This window comes from Grammomys surdaster, unplaced genomic scaffold (assembly GCF_004785775.1).
Source record: "Grammomys surdaster isolate TR1022 unplaced genomic scaffold, NIH_TR_1.0 125852, whole genome shotgun sequence".
Taxonomy (NCBI): domain Eukaryota; kingdom Metazoa; phylum Chordata; class Mammalia; order Rodentia; family Muridae; genus Grammomys; species Grammomys surdaster.
In genome coordinates this window covers 3,197,847-3,207,560 of record NW_021620678.1, presented here as the reverse complement: position 1 = coordinate 3,207,560, position 9,714 = coordinate 3,197,847, and the positions used below count along the sequence as shown (strand labels likewise).

At 46.0% G+C, this 9,714-nt stretch overlaps 1 protein-coding gene across 2 annotated transcripts in view; it reads left to right on the top strand.

The window, feature by feature from the left end:
- The first annotated feature begins 33 nt into the window (after positions 1 to 33).
- Desi1 (desumoylating isopeptidase 1) overlaps positions 34 to 9,714 on the top strand; it is a 24,419-nt gene continuing 14,738 nt past the window's right edge. Inside the window, exon 1 of one of the 2 annotated variants that reach the window (XM_028789988.1) lies at positions 34 to 376. In XM_028789988.1, coding sequence (XP_028645821.1) covers positions 289 to 376 — 88 coding nt within the window. In that variant the 5' untranslated portion in view covers positions 34 to 288. The remainder of the gene's footprint in view (positions 377 to 9,714) is intronic. The other variant, XM_028789990.1, reaches the window with a different exon arrangement.

Genomic DNA, 9,714 nt, shown 5'->3' with positions numbered 1-9,714 from the left:
GCCCCCGCTGCTCGTCAGCACCGAACGCACATGCGTGAAAGTGCGTCCCCGCCCCTGCCCCCTGTTCCGTGCGGAGTCTCTGGGATCTCTCTCTCTGTCACCTCACAGTAGTCGTTGCCGGTCGCGGGTGCGGGGGCGCGAGCAGCGCAGGGCCGCCTCTCCCCCGCCCTCAGGCCGGGCCCCGGCTCGGTCCCCCGTTCCCTCCTCTCCCCACCCCGGTCGGGTACCGGAAGGTCCAAGCCGCTGCCGGGTGCCCGAGGGCCATCGTGGCCGCCGCCACGGGTCCCGATGGAGCCGCCGAATCTCTATCCGGTGAAGCTCTACGTGTACGACCTGTCCAAGGGCCTGGCCCGCCGGCTCAGCCCCATCATGCTGGGTGAGGGAACCGGGGTCAGTGGGAAGAAGGCAGGTGGCCGCTGGCAGTGATCTGCTGGGGGTGGGGGGAGAGAAAAGACCCATTAGGTCTCAAGGGTGGGAGAAAAGACTCATTAGGACAAGGAGAGTGAGGTGGGGTTCCCTGAACCCCTTTCCAGCTTCATGATCTAAGCCAAGGAGACACACGTTCCGGCTGGGAGCAAGCTCTTCTTCGGCTAGGTACTGGGGTTAGCCAAATGATCTTGGCGGGTTCCCCGAGAAGCCAGGGAACCCTGCTTCTTTGGCTCAAGGTAGAGAAAGTGAGGATACCTTCAGCTCGTTGTCCCTGGTGGTGGAAGCGACACTGCAGACGAGATTCTCTGGTGTCCTTTGGAGCGACTAACCTCCGCGCCAAAAGGAAATTCCGTCTGCAGTCCTTGGAGTGGATGGGAAGGGAGCGCTAGAGCGGCAGAAGGCTTGAGCCCTCTCCGGCTCCAGGTTAGGTCAAGTCAGGTCACCCTGAGCCAGAGCTTGGAACTAATTAGATTCTGTCCGACAATGCAATTTTCGCTCAACAGTTAATTGCTTTTGACCAGATGGTAAGAACGCAATTCTGGGGGAGGACAGGATGCTGTATCAGTGAGGATTAATAAAGGAAAGTATATCGGGTGTGCTCAGTTCAAATTATTTAATGCTGAGAGAGAAAAGCAGCCCTTCAGTGTAGGGCCAACTTCATTTCAAGTCAAATACCAAAATGTCTGTCATATAGGATTTGTCAGGTTTGTCATTTCAGGTAATGGTGGACAGGAATGGGTTTCAGGGATTGAAAATGACATAGTTTTGCATCGTTCAATAAATAGCTATAGTGCTTCCTGGAGACACTGGAGGAAGGCCTCGTTCCTTCCTTCAAGACAAGGGGCAGGGATCAAGGAAGCAAGGCAAGTTTTGAGGACATCCATTTGTGATGTGTCATTGAGTTGAACTTACTAATCCTTTGACCCTGGGGCATTGAGTGGTTTCTAAATTTGGCTTCACATCAGAATCATCTAGAATATTCGTTAAAAACACAAATATCTGACTGAGGATGTTGCTCACTCGCTAGTAGAGTTCCTGCTTGGCATGCTCCAAGCCCCAGGGTTTGATCTGTGACACGGAAGCAAAACCAGATGCGTTCATTTCCAACACACATTATCAGATGGGATTAGGGGGGAAAACTGAAAAATCTGTATTAGGACCAACTGTGGTGGAACACACCTCTAATCCTAGTACTAAGGAGGCTGAGGCAAGAGAGCTGTGGGTTCAAGACCAACAACTGGGCTACACACACACCTGTGGGGGAAATGTAGAAGAAAGAAAGAAAAAAAGTAAAGGGAGAGAGAGAGCTCAGGTCAAAACAGTTCCTCTACCAAAGAAACTAGGAGCCAGTAGCTAATGGAAGCAGACAGAGTGGAAGGAAACTTTGCCCTAAACTACTTCGTACTGTTTAAATACGTGCACGTTTTGTAACTTTTATATGTGTAAATCGTGGAGCCATGCTTCACAAATACTAAATCAGAGTCTTTGGAAATCTGTATTTTTAACAAGCTTTTCAGATCATTCTTTATGTAGTCAGCCCATTATCATTAGAGAGAGGTTTGGACTTAAGTCATGGGTTGTTGGCAGGCCTTAGGATCCAGTCATGACTCAGTGGTAGAGGCCTGGCCTAACATACACAAAGCCCGAGTTCAGTCTCCAGCACACCTAAGAAGAAACCAAGGCAAATCTGAAAGCAAAACTTCCAAGTATTCTTCACATTGTTTGTATGGGGAGCGTTTGAGCCGTTGGTAGATTCTATCAGTCAGGTTCCAACTAAGTTCCTTAGAATGCAGCCATTCTTTAGTTTTATCACAGAAAGGCATCGTTTGTTTCCTTGACCCATAAGGCGCCCTCCAGACTGATTTTTTTATTTGTCCTAAAACCTAATAATTATTGTTCTTAGCTGAAAGAGACACTAGATATTGTTGTTTCATTAAACAAATAGTCGAGTACTTAGCAAGTGCTGATGTTTAATGTGTTAATGTTTAACGAAGGTGGGTAGACCCAGCAAAATGTTTGCAGACATGGAACTAGCTAGTGTAGGAAGTGTAGTGTGTGTGTGTGTGTGTGTGTGTGTGTGTGAGAGAGAGAGAGAGAGAGAAAGAGAGAGAAATAAGAACAAATTGTGGTCTGTGTTAAATGAAAGACTCCTTTTGAGTTTTAGGCTCGAAATACAGGATGAGGAAGGAGCAGCCCTCCATGAGAGTGATGAGAGAGTTACTGCTGTAGATAAAAGGGTTGACAGCCAAGATCTAGACCCGGGAAGCCTGGCTGTTGGGGCTGAGAAGCGCCTATGTGGAGGGTGGTAGTCAAGAAGGAAGTAAATAAGGCAGATGACGTATTAGAGTTGCCACCCTAGCCTTTGAGCCTTGAACCCAGGCACCTGAAGTACACTAGGCAAGCAGTCCACCTCCAAGCTGCATCCCCAGCCTCTCTGTCCTCTTAAACAGATGTGATGGCTCCAGAAGACAAACACGAGGCTTCACAGACGGGGCACATCAGAGGTCACAGCCTCACCTACAAACTTAATTCTCTTTTTTTTCCTGTATTGTTTTTATTCACTTTCTAAAAGAAAAAGTTAGGGAAAATCATAGTCATTACTTTCTAAAGTTAAAGATGCATATGAGTGTGCACACACATACACACACACACACCACACACACACACAAATTAAAGTAGTAAACAAAAAAATTTTTTTAAAAAAGTATTAAATGAAACCAAAAGAAGTAGAAAATAGGCATCACCTGTCTGTCCTTCCCTTTCAGATACCACCAACCTTAAGGTTGTATATAACTTAACTCAGCTATGTTGATTTCTCCTAAATATATTTGAACTGTTTGTTTGTTTGCTGACTTGTTTTTTAAGATGGTTTCCCTGTGTAGCCCTGGCTGTCCTGGACTTGCTTTGCAGAGCAGCCTGGCATTGAGCTCACAGAGATCCACCTGCCTCTGCCTCTCCAGTACTGACATCAAAAGGTGTGCACCATCATGCCACCTGTTAACTCACTTGTCACCAAGCCTGAAAACCAAATCTGACTTTGATCCCAAGAGCCTAAGGAGAGAACTGAATCCCGAAAGTTGTCTTCTCATCACCCCATGTGCAACGTGAGCATACACACACACACACATAAAAATAATGTGTTTACTTATTTTAAAGATTTCTAGAAGTATATAACACAATAATTGAGTACTTGTCACAAGCCAACCACCCCAACCACCTTTTCCTGAGCTGCATGCACTAGAGTCCTTACCACACCCATGTGAAACAGGTCTCATGATCTGCCCCAAGTCACACAGCAGACAAGTTGCAGAGCTGGGTTTTGGACACAGAACTTATTTCACCATCTCTTTGCTAATACCAACTGTCCAAGGTAATGTGTTCCCTCGTGACTAAAGTGAGTTCCTTGTTCAAAAGTCTAAAGGTGTCCTTAGATAAATGTCTCAGGGTTTACTGTAAAAACCCTGGGCTCCATGAGCTTCTAGCACAGTGACCACCCCTCTTTGTCCTTTTCCCAAAGCAAATTCCTGTCCCTTTAGTCATGTAAATTCCCCAACAAAAGATCTTAACCACAGGGCTGCAGAGGTGGCTGTGTTCTTGCAGAAGACCTGCTCCCAGCACCCACATCAGCACTCAAGTGCCTGTAACCTCAGCTCCAGAGGATATGATACCCCTCTGAACTCCTCAGGTGCACACTTGTCTACATAAGTAAATAATAATAAAGTTACTTTTTAAAATAACAAAAACCTTATCCAATTGTGTTATGGTTTGTGATTGACTTAAAACAAACACATTTTCAGGGCTGGGGAGATAGTTTAGTGGATAAAACCTCTAGCTGTACAAGCATGAGAATCTGAGTTTGAGTGTATGCAGTGTCTGCTGGTGCCCATAGAGGCCAAAAGAGGGCATTACAGGCAGTAGTTAACCCCAGGACAAGGGCTAGGAACCAGACTTGGGCCTTTTAAACTCTTAACCACTGAGCCATCCCTCCAGCCCCATCCTGTCCTATTTTGAGGAGAGGTGCCTCCCATGAAACTGTTCTGCAGTACCTCACCAGCCACAATTATCCTTAGCATTCTAATTGCGTGGACAACTTAATTGCACCTTTTTTCCCCCATGTCATTGCTTGGCTAATATAATTAGCTATTAAAGTTGTCCTTCAGCTCTTCCTCTTAATAATTTTAGCTACTCTTTAAATTTCGTGACCTCTTTTTGTGAAAAGGCATGTGGAGATAAGTGTGGAGGCTTTGGAGGAGTGAGGGAAAAGGTGGGGCTCACGGTGCAGCTAACAATGGATTCTAACTCCCAGTCCTACTGTCTCAGGCTTGCAGGGCAAGCATCTTTACCCACTGAGCCATCTCACCAGCCCTGAAATTGGTTTTTGAACTAGGCTAACAAGTGTTTCATGTTTCATTTCTAACTTGAAGTTTTATATGCATGCCTAACAGTTATCTTCCCTTAGAAGCGTATTGAATTTTTCTCAGGTAAAAGTTTTTGGGAAACTGTGTGGGAGACTGCTTGCCTAGCTTGCGTGAGGCCCTGGGTTAGGAAAAAAAAAAAATCACCAAATCTGTGTACATCTTGAAAGAACGCAAGCTAGTGGATATTTGGGTCTGTTCTGCTTTGTTTTGTTTTGTTTTGTTTTGTTTTTTCGAGACAGGGTTTCTCTGTGTAGTCCTGGCTGTCTTGGAACTCTGTAGACCAGGCTGGCCTCGAACTCAGGAATCCGCCTGCTTCTGCCTCCCAAGTGCTGGGATTAAAGGCGCGCGCCACCACCGCCCGGCAAAATGATTCCCCTTTTTTGTTGTTGTTTTTTGTTTTGTTTTGTTTTTCAAGACAGAGTTTCTCTGTGTGTCTCTTGACTGTCCTGGAACTCACTCTGTAGACCAGGCTGGCCTCGAACTCAGAAATCCACCTGCCTCTGCCTCCCAAGTGCTGGGATCAAAGGCGTGCGCCACCACTGCCCAGCTAGATATTTGGGTCTTTATATTTAGCTTCTACTATAATAGCAACAGGGACTCTTTACTCTTAGGTGTTCATTTCTTGAAAAGTGATGTGTATATGTGTATAAAATTAGATAACCATATGAAAGAGATAGTGGTTGCATATCAAGATAAATGCAGCAGCTATGTGAGTCTTTTTAGCAGGAGCCTGGAGCTTCTGGAAGCAGAGAACCTCAGTCCTCAGAGTACCCCCAGTGACAGTCAAGAGCTGGTGCTCCTTAAGGGGTGTGAGCACCCATGGGTGATGCAGGGCTGGAACCAGGCCCTCACCAAATTGTACCCTCCTTCCCAGTATTGATCATAGGGATGACTCAGACTTGGAAATTAAATAGAATTTATTCAAATCTGAGAGAGGTTTTTTTTTTTTTTTATGTTTTATGCAACCTATTGTTCTTTGTTTTCGTTTTTTATTGTTCATTGTGTGCTCAACTGTCTGACATCCACTGAAGGAATGAGGGAATGGTAAGCCTGCATCTTTCTGCCAAATGTAAATAAATGTGGCTTGCAGGGCTCTGCGTACAGCTAAATGTCTGCAGCCTCACCTTGCCCCCTCACTTTAACACAACACTCTGGACACCAGTTTCCTACATTAGAGTCTACAACAAAATCCACTTTTGTTATTTAAAAAAAGAAGAAGAGGAAGAAGAAGCCCTGTTGTAGTTAGAGTTCTATTGCTGTGGTGAAACACCATGACCAAAGTAACTTGGGGAGAAAAGGATTTATTTGTCTTACATATCTTGAATCACAGTTCATTGAGGAAAGCCAAGGCAGGAACTCAGACTAAGCAGGAACCTGGAGGAGGAGCTGATGTAAGGACTTAGAGGGGTGCTATTTACTGGCTTATCCCACATGGCTTGCTCAGCCTGCTTTCTTATGGAACCCAGACCCACCAGCCCAGGGGTGGCCCCGCCCACAATGGCCTGTGCCCTACCCCATGAATCACTAATTAAGAAAGTGCCCTACAAGCCGGGCGGTGGTGGCGCACGCCTTTAATCCTAGCATTTGGGAGGCAGAAGCAGGCGGATTTCTGAGTTCGAGGCTAGCCTGGTCTACAGGGTGAGTTCCAGGACAGCCAGGACTATACAGAGAAACCCTGTCTCGAAAAAACAAAAAAAAAAAAAAAAAGAAAGTGCCCTACAGGTTTACCTACAACCAGATCTTATGGAGGCGTTTTTTTCTCAATTGAGGCTCCAATGACTCTAGCTTGTGTCGAGTTGACATAAAACTAGCCAGCACAAGCACCATTAGGGCTTTCCTCTTGCAGAGCCTCAGAGGGGAAAGGCTACCTGGTACCCCAGCAGCACAAAGTCCCTTTAGGTCTCTCTTCACAGCCTGTGGGCCCCATTTCCACCCCAGGAACCTTCTCTGTCCAGTTCTTGGCCTGCCTAACTTCTGCCCATCCTTGATATCTCAGTTCTGATGTCAGGTCTACAAACCTTGTCTTAAACCTTACCTCCAGGTCTTGCTCACATGCCCCTTGTCTGTACTGATACCATCCTCTATGCTCCTGGAAGTATTCAGTATCCTGTTTGTAATTGCACATTTTCTCATCCCTACCCACAAAACTTTGTGTACCCCCAGCTGCACCAGAAGTTCCTTGAGGCAAGAACTCTGCTGTAGCCCTAGGGTCTGACATAGTCTTTTATACAGTAAACACTAACAGGATGGACATGGCGCTTACCACAAGCACTGTTAGAAGTCTGGCTAAGCCGGGCGGTGGTGGCACATGCCTTTAATCCCAGCACTTGGGAGGCAGAGGCAGGCGGATTTCTGAGTTCGAGGCTAGCCTGGTCTACAGAGTGAGTTCCAGGACAGCCCGGGCTATACAGAGAAACCCTGTCTTGAAAAACCAAAAAAAAAAAAAGAAGAGGAAGTCTGGCTAATATGTGTGGACAGTAATTAAGGGAAAGAACTCTTCAAGGTTTTTGAGGGTTTTTTTTTTTTTATGTGTATGCAGGTGTGTCTGTGGGAGGCTTTGTGTGCTGTGTGCGTGCTGCAGAGGCTAGGAAGGGGCATTAGAACTGGAGTGACAGGTGGTTGTGAGCCACCACATGGGTGCTGGGAATAGAACCCAAGTGCTCTGGAAGAGCATCCAGGCTCTTAACCACTGAGCCATCTCTCCAGCCCCTAAGGTTTTTGTTGTTGTTGTTGTTTGAGGCAGAGTTTTATGGGCTTGGGCTAGTTTTTCAGCCTCCATCTCTTGGTGCAGGGGTTATAGGCATGTGCTTTCATCCTGATATTCTTCGTTGTGTTCCTCCATCAACCCACTACAAAATCTCACTTTGTACCTCAGGCTGTCCACAGCAATTCTCCTGCCTCTGCCCTCCAAATACTAGGATTACAAGTATTACCACATCTGACTATAGTTATTTTTACAATAGGGAAAAAACAACAACAACAACCTGTACAGACTCTAAAGAATACTACGTGATTAAATATTTTTAAGCCTGCCTTTAAATTTTTTATTACTGTGTGGTGCTTGGTTAGAACTCCGTTTCTTGTGCATGGTATAAGGCAAATACTCTACTGCCGAGCTTCTTCACTGTGATTTCCTGGCACCTCTTCTCTCCCCACAGACAAGAAGGGTAAACCCTTCTGCTGGTAGGCATCTTATTGACTGCAGAGGGCTACTTACATTATACAGATGCTTCTTTTACTGTTTCCCAGAGAATAAACAGATGTTTCCAGGTAACAGTTAAGCTTCTCTTACTGTTGGTGAAGTGCCAGTTAAACTAGTTTGTTGCTAAGGGAGGGTTGTATAGAATGAACCAGGGCTGCACTTGATCTATACCAAAGAGCAAATGTGTTTCCGTTCCCTGCCAAACAGAGACTAAATGCCACCTGCAAAGAGGCGTGTGTCTCTGGAGCCCCATCACCGCCATCCACTTAACTCTTACTAACAGGCATTAGCATAGCAGCAACAGTGGACTGGGGCTGATCGAGCCTGTGTGACAGGTGTGTTTATCCAGCTCTGTGGAGAAGGAGCAGGAGGTGCTCACCCCAAGACTTTTATGTGCCTCTTAACTCTGTGCATGCAGTGAAGGCTGGTAGGAGCACACCTTGTCCTGCACTTGCTGTCATCTACAGTAGAGCTGACATCCATACCTTCTGTTTGTTTTCTGTATCCATATTCTATAGACCTCAAGATGAATGCATTGGGTGTGCCAATAGGCTTAGAGACATGCAGCCATGTGACTATGCACTCTCCCTCCAGCTTGCTGAGGAAATCCCACTGGGAAATAATCCGCTCTATGCTGTGCTAATATCCATTGGGTCTAATTCATATCCCCAAATGGCTTTGTGCCCTACTTTCATAGCTCATATTACACCCCCACCTCATCTCTTGCCATCCTAATCTTGTACCCAAAGTTAAGATTCAGTTAAGCCCGCTCTGCCATGCCTTTCATCTTGCCAAGGCCATAGTCTTCCTTTTCTTCCCAAGGGTAGGCTCTGACACAGCAAACCTCACATCTCTACCTGGGCATCTCCAACCAATTGATCTTCACATCTTGCCTTGTCTTTTTATACTAGTCAAAATACAGGTCTTCAGCATCTTCATAAAATGATAATAAATGTGAACTATGTAACATTTAAAATATGTGGGAATGGGTTCAGGGTGTGGCTCCACTGGCAGAACGCTTATCTAGCATACAGAAACCCCCGAGCTTGACTCCTAAACCAAGCATGATGATAGGTGTCTTTAATCCCAGCAGGTGGAGTGGGAGGCAGGAAGATCAGAAATCAGAAGCCAGCCTAGAATACATGACCTTGCCTCAGGGGGAAAAAAAATCTGTGTGTATCTAGGCCTTTGAGTATAGTTCAGTGATAGAGTATACACTTAGCACGTATGAGACTCTGTGTTCATCTCCCAGAACAAAGAAAGCTGTTTAGATGTAAGCACATGCCTTTAATCCCAGCACATAGGAGGCAGGAGCCAGGGCCACATAGAAAGACCCTGGAGAGAGAGAGAGAGAGACAGACAGACAGAGAGAGATAGAGAGAGACAGAGAGGGAGAGACAGAGAGATATTCAGAATCTTGAATTTACCTAGAAAAGGAAACGGTGTATAACACAGGGGAAGTGTAAGCCGCTCTCCTTCCATGTAACACTGAGTTTCGTCCCTTGAGCAAGTCCTAGAACAGATGAGGGTGACACTTGGCAATCGGTAAGCCTTTGAGCTGACAGCTCCGGTGAGTGGGCAAGGTCACCTGTCTTCCTACCTCCTTCATTGCCTTGCTTGTCCTCCTGTGTGCTGTGTGAATTGTCTCCTTGCCTGTCCTCCTGT